The sequence below is a fragment of the Polypterus senegalus genome, chromosome 11 (genome assembly GCF_016835505.1).
Source record: "Polypterus senegalus isolate Bchr_013 chromosome 11, ASM1683550v1, whole genome shotgun sequence".
NCBI lineage: Eukaryota > Metazoa > Chordata > Cladistia > Polypteriformes > Polypteridae > Polypterus > Polypterus senegalus.
The window spans coordinates 61,667,252-61,690,628 of NC_053164.1; the positions used below are offsets into that span (position 1 = coordinate 61,667,252).

The following is a 23,377-nucleotide window of genomic DNA, read 5'->3' on the forward strand; positions in this document are numbered from 1 at the left end:
TCATGCCTAAGATGAATGCGATATTTGTGAGATACAAGTTTAATGAGAAGACGCAGGGTATAAATGAGACTTTTGATCACTTTGTAACAGAGTTAAAATTGCTGGTGAAGGACTGTGCTTATGCAAACGAAGATGCGATGGTCAGGGATAGACTAGTGTTTGGCACAAACTCAGCGAAAGTGTGAGAGAAACGTTTAAGTGCTGGGTCTTAGCTAACATTAAATAAAGCCGTGGACATCGCAAGATCGCACGAGATAGCACAAGCACAGCTGAGAACCTTTGATGTATGTACTCCGAGCGGCTTATGTGAACTGACTGTGAATGCAGTACGCAGACAACAAGCAAGAGACCTTTAAAGAGCGCTGAACAAAAAACGCTTTACAGAATTGAGAAGGCATCAAAAGAATATAAAGCGAGTGATGCATACAAGCATATTCATAAGTGCAGCTACTGCAGAAACAAAGCACACAGTGGAAAAAGTCAATGTCCAGCTAAAGGAAGACAATGTAAAAAATGTGGTAAATTGAACCACTTCGCTAAAGTTTGCAGGACTGGGAAAGGTAAACCCGTGCATGCAGTGTGTGATGTCTCAGATAAAGAGGAAGACGAGCTGTTTATTGATGCAGTAAGAAAGGAACAACCCTCTGAAGCTGAACAAGCCTTTGTAGACATATCACTAGGAATGCAAGGTGTAAAGCTTAAGTTTAAATTAAGTTCATAGACACGCTGCCGCTAAATATTCGCAGGCAAATCACAACTTAATACCGGGACACCTGTTAAACTTCTTAGATTCAGGAGTACCGGTTTGGGTAGTGAACACTTCGATGAATGAAACCTGTTATCTTTACAATGGTTGACAAACACGGAATGTAACTTGAACACAACACATCCTCCAAATACGAACCTGATTGAAAGAAATAATGATAATCAAATCCTTGATGACAGCAACACTCATAACCGTCACAAAACAATTACATTAACAATCATGTTACGTTATTTTTAAAATGTTTCCTTTTCTTTTTCATAACTTCTTTAACACACTACTTCTCCGCTGCGAAGCGCGGGTATTTTGCTAGTAATTAATATAAAGTGGACATAACCTGTGAGAAATATTTTAGTTATAATATGCATTTTTGATCTTTATTTTACATTTTATGATAATTATTTCTTTTGTTATTTAGGAATACTTAATCGCTGTAAATCCAAGTTTGGATCAATTCTTATGCGGTGAGTAGTACTTTAAAAAATTGGCACATGTAAATAAATCTCAAAAATACTCATCTACAAACCTATGAGACACATGTTTTTTCAATAATTTAAAGATATTATGTTTCACTGGAGATTTAATCCATCATCACACACTGTAAAAATTTTACTAAACAACTGTTGTAGAACCATAGACATAATTCCTGAAATTAACTTTCTAGAAATAGATCTTCCTTATAATAAGCATGGTACAGACAACAACTGTACATACAGATTGCTCTGAAATAATGGCAGTAGCTTCCGCTAAAGTCATGTGCATGCCATGTACATTTTCATAGTACCCAAAGCTTAAAACAACAAAGATGATGATACAATCAGAGCACGATTCAAAAATGGTAAAAATATAATGAGTAAGTGTAAATGATAAATATAAACATAAGATCAAAACATTAAGATCTTCATTTGTATTGTGGCAGCCAGGCTGGAAGATAATAGCACCATGAAGATAGAAAGTAGCCAACAAAATGTTAGGAAAATGCAACATACCATAACAGAACTATCATAACCTTTTAGTATGATGAATGAAAAGTGCATTTTTCTGCTTCAGGTGCACTTGCCTTTAGCTGCAAGAATATATATTTTAGGTATAAAAAGTGATTATGCAACATAAATATAGCATTACACAATGTAAAATTTTCAGCAAACTGTTAGTGATACACATTCTTTTTTATATTAAATTTGGCAGTCGTATGATAATGAACTGTTTACCTGTTTTTCCTTGCACTATAAATTAACACAAAGACATCACTCTATGAAGTTTCAGTTGTCACCTATTGTCTTTAGCTGATGATGCCCCCATGTTAATTTCACCTAGGCCAGTGTTCTTTATGGAACATCAGCAGATTGAGCAGTCTTTATCACTGATGTAACTGCCAATATGGTTTAATAAGAAGACTACTCTTAAGGCCTTTGATATATATTCTTTGTGGTATAATAGCCACTATACTGAGTATCATTTTTATTAACAACCTAAAGCATATTGGGATGTTCTTTGCTCGAGTATTACACATCTGCCCAATTGTTTCCTTCATTTTGCTAATCAATTAATTGCCCAAATGTGAATGCAGCCAAAAGCTTTAAATTAAATATTATTTTTCTACAGTCAGTGGTTTCTTCAGCCCACACGAGACTTGGAAGAACTAAAGAAACGTCAAGAAGTAGTGGAGTTCTTTACCATCCCTCGTCATTATGAAGTAATGACCATGCTACAAAACTGCCTTAAAAACATCAAGAGCATCCCTGTAAGCCTCTGAACAATTATTTAGTTTTATCCACTGTGAATATCCAAAAAAATATTCATGATTTGTTTGTTGAACTTTAATACCTACAGTTCCAAGGATAAATATCAGAAGGAAATTTCAGGTTCACTTCCAGTTTAGCATTGTCTATAATACTGATGATTTTCCTTATCTCTAGTTTTGTATTTGCAGTGTTTTATATTTTTACTGCCTCTAAATTTTTAAAACATTTTCAAACATTCAAAAGCAAAGTTATGAATTCTGACATTTAAATAACAGTACAGTATGAATCCAAAAATCGAAATGCAAATTAAGACCACCCAAAAACTGAAACCTTTTAAAATTTCCAATCTTTTGTGTGTAGAAGCTCTGTGCTACAGAGGCACAGAAGTGACAAAAGACAGACAATATGTGCCACAAAGACACCATTTTTAAATAATTAACCAGACTATGGCAACACCATAATTTTGGGCCATATGTACTCATTCCATATTTCTGTATTTATAGACCCTTGATAATGGCTCCTAAAGTATCTAAACTTAATGATGTGAAGAGAAGGAAGAACATATTGAAACTGAACAATAAACATGAAATAATAAAAAAATAGAAAGTGGTGAGACCAGCGCTGCTCTAATGGAAACCTTCAACATCAAAACATTTACAACTTACAATATAAGAAAATCAAAGAATAAAATTCTAGAATTAACAGCCTTGATTGAACCTTACAATAAAATTGCTGAAAGAAAAAATTTACATAAGCCAAAATTAGAAAATCTTGATTGAGTGTTTAACACATGGTTTTTTGTTAAAACAATCAGAAGGTATGACAATTTTTGGGCTGATGCTTATTAACAAAACTAAGAAGCAAATTAACATTGAATCAGGCTGTGCATTTAGTTATGGATGGCTTAGGAATTTCAAAACTTGTCATGGTAGTAGACAATTAGAAATTTCTGAAGAAAGACAGTTGAACGATTCGAAAAGCAGCAACAAACTACAGAGCAATATTACAAAAAAAATTACTGACTTTGATCTCACACATGATCAATTTTTTTTAAGCTGAGGAAATGGGGGTGTACTGGAAATGTTTGCCCACAAAAACTTTGGCTGGAGACCAAAAACTAAATGTGCAATGTTATAAATTTAATAAGGAAAGATTAACCTTTCTTACATGTACTAATATTTTAGCTCAATATGAAATTAAGCATTTTTAGTGCCCACAGGCCTTTAAAGGAATACTCCATGTAAAAATGGTATTTTTTATGTTATTTACTCCATGTACTTCGTTGTGGTGGCCGTGAAAAATTTTAATCACAGATTTTCATGCAGTAAGGAAAAAAAGAAGTTAACGACGTAATAGAAGGGAATCATGACCATTGTTGTACGTCAAATAGTGTGAAAAACATCCATTGAAAAAGAAAAGAGAAACTCATGTTACTTATGTCACATAATCCACATGCCAGTTATCCTGTAGTTATGCTCAAAATGTGCAAAATACAAGTCTTTTTTGCTAAAATATTGTTTTATGGTTACTTCCTAAATTATCACCATACACCTAAACAGGAAACCTAAAGCCTCATGGAACTTTCTGAATTGAGGACCCACCTCTCCTTCTCATTTGTTGGTTGAATCCTTTCTTCAATTCAAAAAGTGACTCCCATGAGGAAAAGAGTTTGTTTATTTTTAACAGTAATTTTTACCCTTTTACCAGAGCCTATGAAAAAACTTTGCACCTGTCCATCAGTGTCTTTTGTCCTGTAAATGTGTCGATAAGCAGCAAGCAGCCTACTATCACATCCCCTCACCGCTGCACATTTTTCTCAGCTCAAGTCTGTTTACCTGCGTGTCAGTTGCTTAGATTTGTATAGAGTGAGAAGTCAAGTAAAATGACACCTTTTATAAATACTATATCGTTATTTGGAACACATGCATTTCATGTGTGTTCCGTGTCTACAACAATCTATGTAAACACATTATTAAAACAAAAATGTTTTTCATGTTTTAGTAATAATTGACAAAATGTACACATGAAGTGTATAATGTATGAAGCCTGAATTCCAAATCTATATATATATATATATACTGTAATTCACTAAGGGCAAGCAAGAGGCACACAAGACAGAGAGCCACACCGGCCAACTCAGAGCCCCTCCCACCAACTCTAACAGAGCCCCGCCCACCAACTGTAAGACCATGGGATATGCACAACAGGGCCAGGCCTGCCAACTCACAGAGCCCCGCCCGCCAACTCTAAGACCATGGGATATGCTGGACAGAGCCCCACCCGCTAACTCTAACCCTCCTCATGCGTCATGGGATACACACAATAGAGCCCCGCCTGCCAACTCTAACTTTCCTCCTGCGTCTATAAACCGTTCCCACCCACACGCACCCGACACGGCATTTCTCGTCAAGCATCTGCAGTACGCCTACAAAATAAAGCAAACTCTACATGCAGCGAAAATGTACTTCTCCAGCTAGATTTCATGCTCAGAAGCAATGAAACCCTTCGCTAAATCATACAAACACATGCATGAAATCGCCACTTTGAGCTACTGTTAGTATGAAAATGTGCTATATAAATAAAATGTTGTTGTTGCATAGTCCAGTCCAACAGCATCTGTACGAATGCTTTTCAAGGAAAACCCTAGGCAGGATTTATGACGATACAATGCCCTGACATGTCACACCAATGTTGCAGCGATATTCATCGGAGAAGATGGCGAACCACCTGCCGAAAGGGACATTTACATCTGTCCCATAGGCAACTCCTCTAAACAGATTTCCACGCTCAATATGAATTGCAATCCTATGGTTTACCCATTTTTATTCCCTTATGGAGACATTGGCTGGCACAAAGATTTACAACATGTTCACGATAAAAGAACAGCCAAGCGAAGAAGGCTTACTCAATGCCAATTTTACACGTACAGATTAGCAGTGAGGAATATATTTAGTATTTTGCACTCCAGCGGCGAACTATTCCAGCAGTATGTTGTAGATGCGTAGGTTAAAACAGAGGGCGCATCTATTTCAGGTTGTTATTGATTATATTTACGTAATCAAATTTCAGAAGCGCAGCCTTCCTCATACCCACGTGCTGTTTACTCTTCACAATAATTCTAACAACCAGTCTTCAGCCACGATCAACTCATTTTCTGTTGTCACCACCAAAACACCTATTCACACCTGCGTCTTTCAAGAAGTATTTATTTCTTCTTGATTTCTGAATTCCTTTCTCACCATTTTCTGTTCCTATTCTTACACCGTTGTATGCTACGGTGGGCTTCGGCTAGTATCAAATAAACACTTTCACAAAAGGTACAAATATAACAGAACAAATGCACTTCAATTCAAGAATATAACTACAGGAAAAGAACTTGTGTTAGGGTGCGACATCGACACACATTTGCTATGACCGCTTTGGTGGCGCAACGGTATCAACTGTTGACTGGTAATCAAAACTTCACAGCTTCGACCCCGGACAAGTCCGTTTTGAGAAGTGAGCTGCTCTTATTCTTACTATTTTTGAATAAAAACGTACATTTGATTCCAGACAGTAACAGCCGCTGTATATTTATGATACTTGTAAAGGTTAGCTTTGTATCACGATCCCACCCCACCCACCCCTCGCATTTGACACTGCTGTTTTCACATAAAGACGCACTATAACAGAGGTGAACTCAGATGATGACAATGGTTCTACATCGGAGCAAGAATGCACGTCGCACTTTTGCCATCGTTGTACTTTGTATATGTACATGGGAAGCTCTGCAGTCTACTTGTGGCTTTACGCTGTAGGAAGTAAGTAAATAAATAAAGGTAAATAAGTAAATAACATTCGATCTGGCTCTTAAATACAAAGTACAGCAATGGCAGCTTCCACCTTCAGCTATTGACTCTTTAGTACGCGAGCGACTCTGCACGTTAGTGTTTAGATCTGGACGGTGCATGTGCCCAAAACATTAACATTTATATGTTACTTACATAAAAGCCAGATCGAATGTTATTTGCTTTGATTTATTTACTTACTTCCTACAGAATAAAGTCACAAGTAGACTGCAGAGCTTCCTGTGTTTGATCGACACAGGCATGCTCAAAAAATACATGTGTAATGCCACGAAAAGTGCATGCTGACACTTCAGTTTGCAAGCAATGATACGAGAATGTAGTCAGACTTCTTTTTTGGGCACATGCACCATTCATATCTAAACACTAGTGTGGAGAGTCACTCGCCTACTGAAAGAGTCAATAGCTGAAGGTGGAAGCTGCCATCGCTGTACTTTGTATATAAGAGCCTGATCAAATGGTATTTACCTATTTATCCTGATTTATTTACTTACTTCCTACAGCGTAAAGGCACAAGTAGACTGCAGAGCTTCCTGTGTACATATACAAAGTACAGCGACTGCAAAAGTGCGACGTGCATTCTTTCTCCGATATAGAACCATCATCATCATCTGAGTTCACCTCAGTTATAGCACGTCTTTATGTGAAAACAGCAGTGTCAAATACGAGGGGTGGGTGGGGTGGGATTGTGAATGCGACTGCGAGAATAAAACTGAATAAAAAAAAGCTAACCTTTACAAGTATCATAAATTTACACCGGTTGTTACAGACTGGAATCAAATGTATGTTTTTATTCAAAAATAGTAAGAATAAGAGCAGCTCACTTCTCAAAACGGACTCGTCCAAGGTCAAACCCGTGAAGTTTTGATTACCAGTCAGCAGTTGATACCATTGTGCCACCGAAGCGATCGCATCAAAGGGGTGTGAATGTTGCACCCTAACGCGGGTACTTTTATAGTTATATTCTTGAATAGAAGCGTGCTTGTTCTGTTATATTGGTACCTTTTGTGAAAAGTGTTTATTTGATATTTGGACTTCAGGCTTCACACATTAAACATTTCATGTTTACATTTTGACAATTATTACTAAAACATGAAAACGTTTCTGTTTTAATGATGTGTTTATATAGATTGTTGTAGACATGGAACACACATGAAATGCATGTGTTCCAAATAACCATATAGTATTTAAAAAAGGTGTCATTTTGCTTGACTTCGCACTCTTTATAGCTCTAAGCAACTGACACGCTGGTAAACAGACTTGAGCTACCAAAACTGTACAGTGGTGGGGGGTTGTGACAGAAGAGCTGATGGAGAGGTATGAAGCAATTTAAGGTGGGATGGATCTACGAGTTTTTTCGTAGGCTCTGGTAATTCTAATGTTAAGTGACATTTGTTCCTTGGTGTAATTGAAACTGAAAAATACTTAGCTTTTTTACACAATTATTATGCACATAATCAGTATTAATAGAAATTGCCTGAAGCACTTAAATTACTCATTTTAAAAATAAATGTTTTCTTTTTATAGACTGTGATGAGGAAAATGACTTTGTCTCAAATTAGCATACGTGACTGGCAATGCCTGTACAAGGTACATTTATCTTTGGTTTACTACTTTAATACTATAATGTTATTCATAAAATAATATAACTATATATGTCTTAGAAATACTTGCTTGTATTCCATGTGCAGACAATATACAATGCATTGTGCATCAGAGATACTATTCGATCTCTGCCTCAGTCTATTGTTTTGTTCAGAGAACTTTCTAAGGCCTTTACAGATGATCTTCACTACATTGCCACCCTCATCAGCAAAGTAGTAAGTTAATCAATTAGGTCTACCATTTGCTTAAAGCATTTTTCTTTCTTACTGAGCACATCTGTTGAGTAATGTCTTGTCTATCTTGTCAATCATATAGATTGATTTTGATGGTAGCGTCGAAGAAAATAGTTTTACTATTAAACCTAATGTTGATCCAGTCATTGATGAGAGTAAGTAAAATACTGTTACTGAATGTGTTACTAAATTATTGATTGATTGTTTTTTCATTTTTTATCAAATTACTGACTATACAGTAGAATCTTTGTCTATTGTTAAGCTTCATGGAAAGCAAAGTTGCCTTAATAATCATGTATGCCTTTCACAGAAAAACGCAAAATGATGGGACTGTCAGACTTCCTGACTGATGTAGCAAAGAAAGAGTTAGACGATTTGGACAGCCAAATACCATCTTGTTCTGTTATTTATATACCACTGGTGAGTGGTGTCTGAAGAATGTGATAGTCTTGTTCTATTAAGTCTTGTTGTACAAGATTCCAGAGCAAATGCTTTATTAAAGTTTTTTTGCATGTGTTGCTCAAGATTGGATTTCTACTTTCTATTCCTCGCCTTCCCAATATGCTTGACAGAAGTGATTTTGAAATAAATGGCCTGGAGTTTATGGTAAGTTTTTGTAATCTCAAATTTTAAAAGAAACTTTTAAAAACAGTTATCAAAAATATAGCTTACTTAACTGTGTAATAGTTGTGATTATTTTTTTTAATTAAGGTACAAATAATACCTTTAACAAAAAGTCACATGAACAATGGTATGGTGGATGTTTTTCAAGAACTTATATCCTTCTGAGTTTAAAGCCTGTGTTTTTTCATTAATCGGATATTTTCTCCACTCTGTTTAATTAAACAACCAAACTAAACAAATTCCAAAAGCTATTAAACCTAAGGCATTGGACTTGTATATCACTCTTTGGTAAAAATCCTATAGATCATTGAACTTTTTTTTACCCTTTTGGCATTGGTTAAAATTTTAATACTAGTTGATAACAAAAAGTCAATTTTATCATTAAATTGAAATTAATTAAAAACTGGTTTAAATCTCTGTTCTTTTTATAATATACAAACCTGGAAACTACTGAGTGTTAAAGCATCTTTCTGAATTCTTACTACTGCTTTATTTAAGCTTTCCTTTTTGTTTTTATTGTTGAAATAACTCTGTAATTCTATTTAGTCTATTATTTGATAATTTTCAAATTATGCCTTTACTTGATATGCACTTACCTAAACCATCATCTGGTATTTTTAAAGAAGAATTTAACAAATTCATTGGTTGATTTCATTGAAATTTCTTTGTTCACTATTTCCCTATATTAGGTGAGGATCACAAAATTGTCACATTGATTTGTTTTTAATCAAGCCATTTATGTTATGACTGTGGTTTTATTATAGTACATATTTACTCTGTAACTAACTTCCTTTGTACATCCTTGCAGTTTAACTATCCATTTATCTGTATTTTCATTACAGGGTTATGTGAGGCCAAAGCCTGTTCTGATAGTTTAGTTTGCAAGGCAAGACCCAACCCCAAATGATACATCAAATGTCTATCACAAAGTATGCATAAAGCCCACACCAATGCTTACTCATAGCCAATTTTATTTTATTTTTTGTTTTTGCTGTAGTTCCTGTCTGAAAACAGATTACATTATCGTAGCAGTCGCACTAAGGAGCTGGACAACTTGCTAGGAGACTTGCATTGTGATATTAATGGTTAGTATAGATTTACTTAGAAATGTGGGTAAGGCATCTTCTTAATATTTGTGTGGTTTACTGGACCAGCATTTTTATCTTAATTTAAAATATATATGTTATATTAATTTGAATTTTAAGTGTATAGTATGATGTTTGATGTGACACATTAAGGCCAGCTTTTATAGGTTAAAATTCTTTCAGCTTCTATCATTTTGTTTCCTGCCTTGCACCCTGTGTTGGCTGGGATTGGCTCCAGCAGACCCCCCGTGACCCTGTAGTTAGGATATAGCGAGTTGGATAATGGATGGATGGATGTATGATAGTGAAACTTTGATAGTGGGTTTAACATGTCTGCATCACGGTTTCAGAGACCTGCTGGATAGAGTGGATCAAATGTCATGTCCAGTCACTGTCTGTGTGGAGTCCGCATGTTTTCCACTGTAAACAGCTGTCTTAGATTTCACTCACATTTTATGGATTTGAATGATAGTTTAATTGGTAATACTGAGTTTTCTTAGTGTGGTCTGAGTCTAACTCATGTCTAAAATTGGTTGCTGCCGTATGTCTGCTGTAGTTTGGAAAGGGTCAAGCTTACTACAACTTGATAGAGGTAAAAAGAAAATTCAGAGAATTGATCAACTGATGCGTTTTGTCACTGGCCGAACAGACTGGGGATGCCAGAAGCAAGGTCAGGGTACCCACCAGGGCATCCTGTTTAATTAATTTCAAAAAAACAAAGAAATGTAGCAGGTTGGATAATGGATGGATGGATGGATATATATATATTGTGAGATAATCAGCTCGGACACAACCAGACGGACACCGGCAGTTCTTAAAACACACATGTTTTATTAAACTCATGTCCCTCAAGTCACAAGTCCCACACACACACAGTGCCTCTAGCACCACAACACCCTTACTCAGGCCTTTCAATGTCCGTTGGCCACCTTTCTTCTCCTCACTGGACCTTCGTCCACCTCCAGCTCCCGACTTTAGCTCCTTGACTGCAGGACTCGACTTTTATATCCACCCGGATGTGCTCCAGGTGCTCGTTGATGACCTTCCGGCGGCAATTCCTAGTGTGGCGGAAGTGCCGCTCTAGCACCCGGAACCACTCCAGGTGTCCCTGGAAGGTTCTTCCTCCACCTGCCCAGGTGTGGTGAAAGTGCAGGTTTCCTGGGGACCACAATGCTCGGGGTGCCCCCTGGCAGCAGCCACGGGCCCCAACGGGTTTGAGCCTCCTGGCTGCGTCCCTGTGGTCCCCTCCTTATCCAGGGCAGTTGCCTTCTCGTGGCCCAGGGAACATATAAACCGCCTCCTGGTCCTTCCAGGCATACCGGCTGGGTCTCCCCCCCAGCCTCCTGCCACTATATATTATATATATATATATATATATATATATATATATATATTATATATATATATATATATATATATATATATATATATATATATATATATATATATTATATATATATATATATATATATATATATATATATATATATATATATATATATATATATATATATATATATATATATTATATATATATATATATATATATATATATATATATATATATATATATATATATATATATATATATATATATATATATATATATATATATATATATATATATATATATATATATATATATATATATATATATATATATATATATATATATATATATTATATATATATATATATATATACTACTTGGGAGTCATCGAATGGGACGAGGAAGCACTAATTCCACGCCAGGCCGGGGGGTGCGGATTGCACGAAACCTCTCCCTTTTCTACCTACCTGGGGTACCTACCTCAGTACCCCATCGCCAACCCACGTAGCAAATCCAGGGTTGGTCTAGCCAGCAGTGGCCGTCGTCCTGTGGTGAGCAAGGGGTCTGCGGAGGCACGGAGACTGTGAGGTGTTATGATCTCGCTAACCTTCTGGCTTTTGAACATACTGGGGAGGTTTTATTAAACAGGATCAAACCACCAGACATCTTCAATTCGAGCAGTGACATTTCATTTGTTGCTCGCCACTTAGTGTTGCTACAACAATGGGATAAAATGAAGACCAGTATAACCTGTGTACACAGGGTCGTCTGTCAGTATAAATCAGCCGTGTGCTTTGTCCACTGCGACAGAGTGGTAAAAAAACTGACAGTAGCCATAATGGAAGACCCTCCATCCCTGGTGATACTTCGGAGAAATTGGTCAAACAGTAAAACCGGCATAACACTACATCTCCCTAAACAACCGTTGGGCCTAGTAATGGATGCAGAATATGGCCACTACTGATGATATGGAGATTCCAGGGCCATCGTGTGCCGATATGTTGAACCCAGACACCACAGCTGTACGGGAGGAAACCATACCCATTGAAGTCGGCTCCAACCCTCTTTCTCAACTTCACCGGCTTCTTTTAAAAGGGAGCAATGGAATGATGACTCCCTTAAGTTTATAAAGAATGCAGTCGTTCTCATAAACGGTCATTGCACTCAGCAGCCTATGCCACAGGGTCCTGTCTTTGTGCTGAATAACGACCTCCTATATTGGGTAGCTAAACATAAGGGGGAGGTGTGCTCCCTGTTGCTAGTTCCATGGACTTACTAGCGACAAGACAAGCACACACCCACCTCCTCAGAGTTTATTTGGGTCCCGAAAAGACTCAAATGTATCAAGTCGGGAATCAGTGAGGAGGTCCACCACTGCCCAGAATGTCATATTGGTCAGAAAGCCTGACGAAAGTTGGAGGTTTTGCAATTACTTCCGTTGGCTTAACCAGATCTCCCGATTCAACGCTTATCCAATGCCGTGCATAGACAACTTCCTCGAACGACTAGGATATGCTAAATTCCTGACCACATTCGATGTGACGAAGGGGTACTGGCAGGTTCCCTTAACGGATTATGCAACGGAGAAGACCGTGTTTAGCACCCCTAGCGGACACTGGGAATATCGTGTCCTTCCATTTGGATTACACAGGGCCCCTGCAACCTTTCTGCATCTGGTGAACAAGGTACTCTGTCCCAATAACTCATACAGTGCTGCCTACCTGGATGATGTTATTATCTATTCCAGCACATGGAAGGAACACATACAGCAGGTGCAAGCAGTATTGCAGACACTAAGCGAAGCTGAACTACGAATTAACCCCAAAAAAATGTTTCTTCGGGTTAACAGAGGCCAAATATTTAGGCTACCTACTGGGCCGGGGTACTGTATGACCACAATGTTCAAAAGTTGATGGCCCCATCCAAGGACCAAGCGGCAAGTCCAAGCCTTTCTTAGCACGCTACTTTTGCCGGATTGTGCCCTGCTTTTTTGAAAAGGCAGCATCCTTGACAAACCTCACAAAGACGAGGTTCCCAAATCATGTGGTATAGGATGCTAAATCAGAAGCTGCATTTAGTAGCTTGAAACAGGCCCTAACGTCAGCTCCAATATTGAAAACCCCTGACTTTTCTGTACGTTTTATCCTCCAGGCGGACGCTTCGGACACAGGTCTTGGTGGCGTGTTGAGCCAAAGTGTCAAGGGAGTTGAACACCCCGTCATTTACCTCAGCTGGAAACTGTTGAACAGCAAAACCAGGTGTGCGGCAGTGGAATGGGAAGCCCTGATGGTTAAATGGGCAATCACCCAGCCAAGGTACTACCTCTTGGGCCGTGAGTTCACCCTGGTGACGGACCATGCACCACTGCAGTGGATGGCTTTGCACAAGGAGTCGAACCCACGCGTTATGAGGTAGTTCTTGGACCTCCAGCAGTGCAAGTTTTCTGAATTTTACCACCTGGGTAACCTACAGGCCAATGCCAATGCACTGTCAAGGTGTCACAACCTCTCGGCCAGTGACGCCCGACCCGAAGAATCTAGGCTGGGGGGCGGCATGTCATATACGTGTGTTTGGGAGTCAACCAAAGCAATCAGGAAATGGCAATTCCACGGCAGGCCAAGGGGCGGTGGGGTGCACTAAACCTCTCTTTTTTCTTTTCACAGACCAAACATGAGAAATCCTTCCTTTCCCAGCCCAGAGAATGTCATTTCCTGTCGTAGCCACGAGGATGTCACCTCCTGTGAACCACCTATAAAAACCCCTCATATCCAATACTTAAACAGTTCTGTTTTGGACTCTAACCTGTACACATTGTACACTACTTTAAAACCTTTTGCAGCCAGGGAGACTATATGTGTGGCTGCCCCAAACCCGTTGTTGTGTGTCTGGCTGTTTCTTTCACAATATACAGTACAGTATATACCTTGAGATATGAGTGCCCCAATGTACGAGGTTTTTGAGATACGAGCCGTCTCTAGGTTGATTTTTTGCCTTGAGTTATGAGCCAAAATTCGAAATACGAGCCATCAAAAAGCTTGTTGCCGTACATTCCGAGGAACTGACTACAGAGGAGTTGATGGAACTACAGACGCAGTAACATACGTAGGTTCTGCAGGAGATCGATATCGCAGAGGCGGAGGAGGTTACATCTTCAATTGAGATAAAGGAAGTGTTGGCAATGTGGGGAAAAAGTTTTGGACTTTATTGAAAAGACCACCCTGAAAAGGTTGCAACTGGTCGTGCAGCGGCGCTATTTAATGACACTTGCCTAACTCATTTCAGAAACATTCTAAAGGGGAGGAAGAAACAAGGCTCCTTGGACAGGTTTCTGTTGAAACGCCCTGCGAATGAAAGTGACGAAAGCGTGGCAAAAAAGAAAAAAACTAATGAAGAAAATTAAGTTAAGCAAAACTGAAGTGAAAAAAAAAAAATTACAATACTGTACGCTAATTGGCTCCGCCAACATCTGTTTATTTCTTTAGATTCTTTTTTATGTATTAGGTTTTATTTTGTTTGTATACAATATTTGTTCATTATAAATACATTTTCTTATGTTGAAAACATTTAACAAAAAATTGGGGTGGTTTTTTGGGGGCTGGCATGAATTAATCTCATTTCAGTTAATTTCAATGGGGAAAACTGATTTGAGATATGAGCATTTTGACTTACGAGCTCGGTCACGGAATGAATTAAACTTGTATCTCAAGGTTCCACTGTGTTTTATTTATAAATATATATATTTGTGTTTATTGTGATAAAGGTGCTATATTGTGCCCGACCTAGCACAGACTCACACTGAAGCATGTGTAAAACCCAACAAAGACTTTATTTTTTCTTCACCTGTGGGGCACATCTTCCCCATTAACCCCACAGGCATAACACAGTCCAAATAAGCACACAACACTTTTCTTGTTCCACCACTCATCCCATCTAGCTTTGTCCTCCTCCTCCCAACTCTGGCTCCTGAGTGGTGGTTGCTGGTCCCTTTTATAGTATCAAAAAAAGATAAAGATCACATTAGCGCTTAAAAAGAAATTATTACTCGGTGAAATAACAGAAAGGCGAATAGAGATCGAATATATGGACATAGGTGATATGTTAGAAGTATGGAGATATTATAAGGCTTTGAAGTTTAAGTCAGAGACTTGTAGATCGTCTAATTCGTTTTGCCATCAGGGAAAAGTAGTGTTTCTACACAATGAGGAGGCGTATCAAAGAGAATTAAAAGATTTGATGTTTGGGGAAAGTTTCCATACATATGGTTTTTAACATTTTATTTTTTATATTTCAGATACCATAAAAAAAAAAATCTTGAATAAAAATCTCCAGATCTCATCCCACTTGATTTTTATCTTTAGGGGCATTTGATGACCATGGTGTATCAGGAAAAGATACAAAACACGTATTGAAATGTATTTTCAAAACAATGGCAGTCATGTAGAGCATATTATATGAATAAAAATGGTGCAGTCCTGTTGGGTCCCGCAGGCGCCGCCAAGGGGTGCTGCAGCTGGGACTCCTGAGCCCATATGGGCAGTGTTTTCACCACACCCGGAAGTGTAGCCAGAACTCGGCAATCAAGCACCTGGTGCATTTCTGGGTTAACTATAAAAGGGGCCAGCAGCCACCACTCTGGGAGCCAGAGTCAGGAGGAGGGAGACAAAGCTGCCGTGAGGAGTGGAGGAAAGGAAGAGTGTTTGTGCTTTTGTGTTCACTGGTGTGTTTTGGGACTGTGTTGTGCCTGTGGGACACGGTGAAGACATGCCCCACAGGTGAACAAAAATAAAAGTTCACATGCTTTTTTTATAATTGCCTCTGATGTTAGTCTCTATCAGGTCGTCACCTATATAGCACCTTTGTTACTATATATATATATATATATATATATATATATATATATAAATACACTATTAAGATGATTTGTGACATAGCACAGAGTGATAGTAGAAGGAGGTTATACTTGATATGCCTTAAGAAAGATGGCCAGGGTAAAAAACAATTCAGTGACATTATGTTTAAAAGAGTCCCCTGACCACCTCGAAAATAAGGAATGCCACAACCAGACCATCCTGTATGAATAAAACATTATTTATGTCAATACACATGAAACAGTTAAAAATCTAGCATACCAGGCTTCTTGCAGTGACAAAAATGATTGCTAAGGGTTTGAAAAAGTTTTTTTTCCATTCAATGTTTGCTGTTTATGGTTCAGATCCTACAACAGGCAAATAGTAGTTCCTGCAAAGGGCAGAGTTCCTTCTCTGGCTGCAGTTGGATTTGAACTGATTTCATCCCTTGAGATTGCTCCTTTATAAATTACTGTTTTTGGTCATGTAACCAGAATGTGTAAGGGGAGCAATTTGTAACAATATATACTGTATACATTTTGCATGAGGAAGAGGAGATCATTTTAGCAATATCTATGCATTTTAATATACAGTATATGTGTGTCTTTAAACCATATTTAAAAGCGAATTAAGTTAGCATTAACTTTACACAATATATTTGGTATTTTTGTTATTTGCACTTTGTAGCAAAAATGGTGTTTTGTTCCATGCAGTTTTTTCAGTTAGTTGTTACAAAGATGAAGCACACAGTATGTTAGTCCTAATTAATTGGAATCAAAATTGCAAGTGCTGTAGTTAAAAAAATGAAGGATCACATTTTCCTGAAGTGGTCTATTATAACAAACAATGTTTCAAAAACTTATTTTAGACTGAAAACTCACAATTATTTTTAATTATGTGTCCCTTAAGACATGGAAACGGCAGTAATTACACAACTGCAAGGGAAAATATTAGAGAAGGCCCTTGTGCTTAATGATGTAATGGAGTATTCTGCCCAGCTTGACTGTCTCATCTCCCTGTCAGAAGCTGCAAGAGAGTTCTCTTATGTTAAACCTACAGTGTCTGTTCAGGGTGTCTTCAGAATACTACAGTCAAGGTAAGGATTGCAAAGGCAACTTTGGCCTGGCTAATTTTTGCACATACTCTGTGATGGTATATGTTTCCCATTTCACCTTATTTCTATGTCTCTGGACTACTAAATCTTACTGTATATCTGAAACAGTATTATAGTCAATTGTTTATTTTTTAATTCTGAGAATGAATCATTGTACTTAATTAAGCAAAGCTGGAGTTACTTTTATAGTGAAAAAAGTCATTATGAAAAATTTATTTTGTTCAGTTTTCTTTATTTCATTTGCTTTGTTTGAAACAAATACATGAGAATGTGCCAATGTATTTTGTGAATGAGCACTGATCAATTGGTATTCTCTATCTTCAGGCATCCCTTACTGGAGCTATGCACTGCAGTGTTTGTTTCAAATCCAGTTCATAGTTCTGAAAAGGAGGGCAAAATAAAAGTTATCACAGGTCCTAATTCATGTGGGAAAAGCATCTATCTTAAGCAGGTGATTTCTTCACCATATTCCTCAGATTTAAGTATGAAGCAAATCAATAAAATGCTATATTTTGTTTATGCATTTTAAACAATGTTTACTATTTTAAAAGTCACAATATTAAAATGTTAGGTTTGAAGGTTGTTGCTTTTTATTAGTGTGTATTTATAGTCAAGTCAAGAAGGTATATAGTATTTTATTAATTTAATGTTTGAAATGTGAATTTCTTAAAACAAAAAAAGAATTCAAATACCCTTTTTAAGATGGCTAACTTTCTTTGATTTGGTATAATTAAATTCATTTCAAGAACAATATTTTTATTTAAGATCCATTCTGCTGTAAAATGGACTTGCTTCATTTGATAAAGGTAAAACCCTTAGTCTCATTTTCAGATTTGAATCCTTTTTGATCCTCTGTCTATGTTAACTTCAGCCATTAATAACTTGAAAATATTCCCTAGCCTAAATGCACTATAGTAATAAATTTACTTCTCGAGAACAATTAAGACTAGGCAGATTTCCAATACTACAACCCCTTGTTATTATTTATGACTTAAGTGAAGTTATTCACATTGAGTGCTTGAATCGAGATTGAACCTTGGAAATTAAATCAGCCATCCGTTTATTTTTCTGGAAACTAACTCAGCCATCCATTCATTTTTCTAATATGTTAATTCAAGGAAGGATCGCAGGAAGCTGGACCACATTCTAGCAAACATAGGGCACAAGGCAAAAACAAACCCTTGACAGAAACTAAATTCACCCCAACCAAACCAGATTTATGCACACATAGTATGCACCAGATAATATTGTCTGACTTTTGCACGTTGTTGATGATCTAGATTCCTTGCATCCCTACTCTCTCTCTATCTCTCTCTCTCTCTCTTTTGATGCCAAGAAGTCATAAGGTCAGATAAAATGGTTTTATTTGTGTGCATGATCTTCCAACACATGGGCTTTAGAGACAACGTCATTAACATGATTCAGACTTTACACTCTTCCCGCTCAGCAGTCATACTGTCAAATACTTCCATTGTTACTCTTATATACATAGGGGCTTCTGCTTAAATTAATAGACCAGAAATCAGTGTTATTTTAGATAAATAACATCTATAAATCATTTAATCTCTATATTAGCATTACTATTGTTTCTCAATTTAGTGTTTTTGGTATCAATATTCCAAATTAAATGATACTATATCCCATAATTCCCCATAATTATAGTTATGTGCTCAAAGAAATAGAAAACTTTGAGCCTCTGGACAGATTGTATGGACACTAGATGGCACTGTCACTCCTCAACCCCAACACACAGACTCTAAGGACACAAGTGAAAAGCACAATGAGCTTGTTTAATTAATGAACTCTTCACAATGCTTTTCCCAGCATTACAGCCACAAGTAAATAAGCAATATAGCCCACACGATTCTTTTCTCTCTCTCTTTCTTCCTCCTCTGCTCCTCCCAACAAGCTTTGTCCACTATCTACCTAACTCTGCCTCATCTCTGTAAGGTCAGTCTGGTCCTTTTATATTGTCCAACCCGGAAGTGCTTCTGCTCTTCTGGCCACGTGATCTGCCAGCACTTTCAGGACAGTTGGAAACCTTATGCCCCATGGTTCTTCCACAGCACCCCCTTGCAGTACCCACAGTACCCAGCAGGGCTGAGATTAAGAACTCCAAGTCCAATATTGTCCTGCTGGAATCCGGGGCACCACTGTAATCCTGGGGAGCTGCCGTCTAGCATCTCATGGGAGGCAGTACCCTAATGAACCTACCTTCCTCCATCCTTCCATTTCTAGGGTGCACTGTCCAGTTTGAGCTACCAGCCATTTCTTATATTACCCCTCCCTCAGCTGAGCACTGTGGGCTGAAGTGCCCTGTCCCGCGAGGGTTGTTGTTTTCCAGGAGGGGCTGTCTGCACTGGCCTGTATGTAGGATGGTCCTGAAAAACATAAACAAATGCAGGGAGATGCTGTGCTTTTGTCATCCCCTGACATCTTCCCTGGTATTAAACGGACATCTTCTCCACAGATGACCTGGCTGGCAGCATTCATAACACAGCCAGCTCCCTCCTGATGTTCGTGCCCTGCAGGTTTGGAAGCAGGCTGGAAACATCAGCTCCACCTCCCACGCAGCGTAGATGATCGTCCTGCCGCCTCTGCAGAGAGCATCCCTCTGACACATGTGAGCGCACAGGCTCACTTGCTGCAATATCAGGAGATCATTGTTTTTCACTGTGGATGTCCTTTTTATCTGGGTTGTAGTGTCAGTCTGCGTCTCTCTATGAGAGAGAGAGAGAGAGACTCCTTACTGTCTATACCACTTTTGTCTTATGCATAACCGGCGCCGACATCGAGAGAGTTCGGACAATCTGGAAGTCAGCACTAGACAGCTGTTTCAACTCGTCTGACCCTTCTACTGGGCAATCGGTCATCATGCCCGTATCGATTGTAGGTCTCGAGGCTATTTGTCATTTAATATTGATTAATCTCGGGACCCTTTCGCTCTGCATCCTTCTTTCTTGTATTACTCACCTGTACTACCACATTCACCATATTGTAATGTCCTCGGCCAAGTCATCGCAGGTATTCTTCACATCTCAAAGGCACCTCGGTCGTCTTCCTCAGCTCCTCAACTAGCTTCTTTGTATGGGAAATAATCTGTACCAAGGCTTGTACAGGCTGGAGTAACCTTTCCAGTTTCCGCACATTAAAACCATTAAATCAATTGGCGGTGATGAGCTTGGGCAATAATAAGCCCCGTCTCCCGGCCGTGAGCCAGCAAGCATGCTATTTCCCTGCATATGCACTATTGGGTCTTGCATGGGCTCATGGGAGTTGGAGTTTTGGGTTATGGCCTTTTGCTGATGGTGATCCACCTGTTTCAGTTTATCGGTGGACCATTCAGTCACCCCCCAAACCTCCTTACCTTTATTCATGGTGGGCTGAGCATCGCTAATCTCCCCTTTCCCCTTTGTGGAGTCTGAGTCCATAGAGTGATGTTCAAGCCTATGACGGGCCTCCACTGACCTTCTCTATCCAACTTTTCTTCGGGCCAGGTGTCCCTCTCCGATACCCCACTGACCGAAGTCTTTGGTGCTCGGGTGTCGTTTGGGATTTCCTTCGGGAATATATTCCACTCCTTGCTGGATCTTTATATAGTCCTCCTCTATGAGGTACAAGCACAGGACAAAGTTTACAAAGTCGAGAAACCTCTCAGTTCCCTCCCTGGTGTGTACCTTTTTCTAGATAACACCAACCAGTGTTATTTCCTCTCGATAGACATAGTCATTCCCTGTCTTGTCTCCCATTATGACAGAATAGGGTGCCTGAGTTCTCAGCGCATTGTTGATCAACTGGGATTTCTGCCTTCCCATTTCAGACCGGCAGGAATTCTTGGCAAACTTACTCTTGCCGCTGTTGTTTTGGGGTGTGTTTCTGCCAACAGACGAAAATCCTGTCGACTATGCCACTTGTGGACACTAGAGGGCACTGTTGCTCCTCCAACCCAACACGACAGACACCAGGCACAAATTGAAAGCATAAAAGAGCTTTTTATTTTTAAGGAGACTCTTCCCCAAAAGTGCTTCATCTAGCTATTCCCAGCATTACAGCCACAAGTAAATAAGCAATACAGCCCACACGATTCTTTTCTCTCTTTCTTTCTTCCTCCTCTGTTCCTCCCAACAAGCTTTGTCCGCCATCTACCCAATTCTGGCTCATCCCTGTGAGGTTGGTCTGGTCCTTTTATATTGTCCAACACGAAAGTGCTTCTGCTCGTCTGGCCACATGATCTGCCAGCACTTCCAGGTCAGTCGGAAACCTTATGCCCCACGGTTCTTCCACAGCACCCCCTTGCAGTACCTACGGCACCTAACAGGGCTGAGATAAAGAACCAAGTCCCATATTGCCCTATGGGAATCCAGATCACCGCTGTAATCCCGGGCAGCTGCCAACTAGCGTATCAGAGGAGGCAGTGCTCTAAAGAAGTTACCTTCCCCCATCTTTCCACATCTAGGATATCCTGGCCAGGTGGAGCCACCGGCTGTCTCTTGCAATTGAATCTCTTTGATTCAGATGTTGAGCCTCATCTATAATTAATTAAACTAATGTTTCCTCTTCCCCTCCTTTATCTTAGTGAATGTATATTAGATCTTTAATCCCCAAATTTATGTATAAGGGCAGAAGGCTACATCAAAAATAAACCACTGTAACCCCCTCCATAGGAGAGTCTGGGTATTCTTACTTTGTCCCATTTATTCTTGATATATCTATCATCCTTGTTGACTTCCTAGTGAATCCGTTCTTATGGCTTCCACACAATGTTATTTGCAAGTTGCATAACAAGGTATAAACTCTGTTTTTGCCCCATTATATCATATAGCATTCATATATAGTGCCTTTTTGAAAACAAGACCAGTCACTAACTGAAATAGCATAATCAAACTCCCCTCTTCATTTGTTTCTCTTTCCATATTGGCCCTGTAAAATATGCCATCCTTTCTCTCTATGAATGTTCCAGGAATTACATTCTCAGTTTGGTATTCCCACCTCCTACTTTTACTTCTTTCTTCAAGTACACTAAGCTTTAAAGGTTTTAGGTATCATATTCATACAACCTCCTTTCAATTCAATATATAAAGGGCTCTGTCAATTCACTCAGTTATATATGGTTCGCACTTATTTGCAAAGGGTCTTTCTTAAGATTCTCATTTCAGTTCTGTACAAAGAACTTGTCTGGCATCTTTCTCTGTGTGTTCTGATTCTTCCCTTCAGTGTTTATGTTTAGGCTTGAAGTCTGTATATTTGTATCTTGTCTACTACATTTCCTTCTTCCCCATGCTCTCCAAATCATTCCCCTGGATTGGGATGCATTATCATCACAGGGCATACACTAATACACACACCCACACCTACATCAGGCAGTTTAGACTCATTTCTCAAACTGACTATTTTAGTCTGTTGGAGGTGTAGTCCCAAAATGAAGCTCACATTGATGCAGGACAATCATGTAAACTCCACTACAAAAATACTTTGGTCAAGAAGTGAACTGTAAAGCAAATGCTATTGAGTGAAAACACAACCTTTTTAAGCCAGGGTGCTAGTCCAATTTTACTTAATAAAATTTTATCACAATCTCACAATTATTAGAATCACATCCATAAAATGTTTTAAAAATTTCACTAATATGGATGTCAAAATGCTAAATTTAAAAGATGCTATGAGACACTATGGGATTTTTTAAATTCCTATTTTAAAGCAGGATTAACATTTATTTTACTCTTCATTATATTATAGTAAAATTATTCCTAATTTTAATCAATATTAGCTTTTTTGTTTAAAGTGTGTATTATATTAATGTATAATGAATTTGAAAAGTATTCTGAATACACTACTGCAGATTAAAATGTCTTTCACAATTAGATTTATTAACTTAAAATCAATTATACTGGCATTTAACAGTTCATAGAAAGACTGCTGTACAGGCATTCTGAGTAAGAATTGCATCAGATCCCATGATAATGGTTAGTTGTTGTGTTAGAAAACACACAAAAAAACTATTTCTATAAGCACTCCATCCAGAATATCCCCTTTTCCACTTCAAAACTGTAATAACCCACTACTAATGTACGTATATATCTCTTTTTAATTTGAACTCTTTTATTGCCTCAGATAGTGTTCCTTTCCTTTCTAACTATAGAAATGTTTTTGTATATTATTTTTACTCTGCCCTGTTTTTATTTCAAC

General features: G+C 38.4%; 1 protein-coding gene across 1 annotated transcript in view; it reads left to right on the top strand.

Annotated features, from left to right (window-relative positions):
• The window catches only part of msh5 (mutS homolog 5), a 75,317-nt gene that overhangs the window by 19,848 nt on the left and 32,092 nt on the right, over positions 1-23,377 (top strand). The window contains exons 10-19 of the mRNA XM_039768786.1: positions 1,182-1,227; positions 2,369-2,507; positions 7,881-7,943; positions 8,045-8,173; positions 8,274-8,346; positions 8,502-8,611; positions 8,717-8,797; positions 9,813-9,900; positions 16,987-17,173; positions 17,516-17,642. Coding sequence (XP_039624720.1) covers positions 1,182-1,227; positions 2,369-2,507; positions 7,881-7,943; positions 8,045-8,173; positions 8,274-8,346; positions 8,502-8,611; positions 8,717-8,797; positions 9,813-9,900; positions 16,987-17,173; positions 17,516-17,642 — 1,043 coding nt within the window. The remainder of the gene's footprint in view (positions 1-1,181; positions 1,228-2,368; positions 2,508-7,880; positions 7,944-8,044; positions 8,174-8,273; positions 8,347-8,501; positions 8,612-8,716; positions 8,798-9,812; positions 9,901-16,986; positions 17,174-17,515; positions 17,643-23,377) is intronic.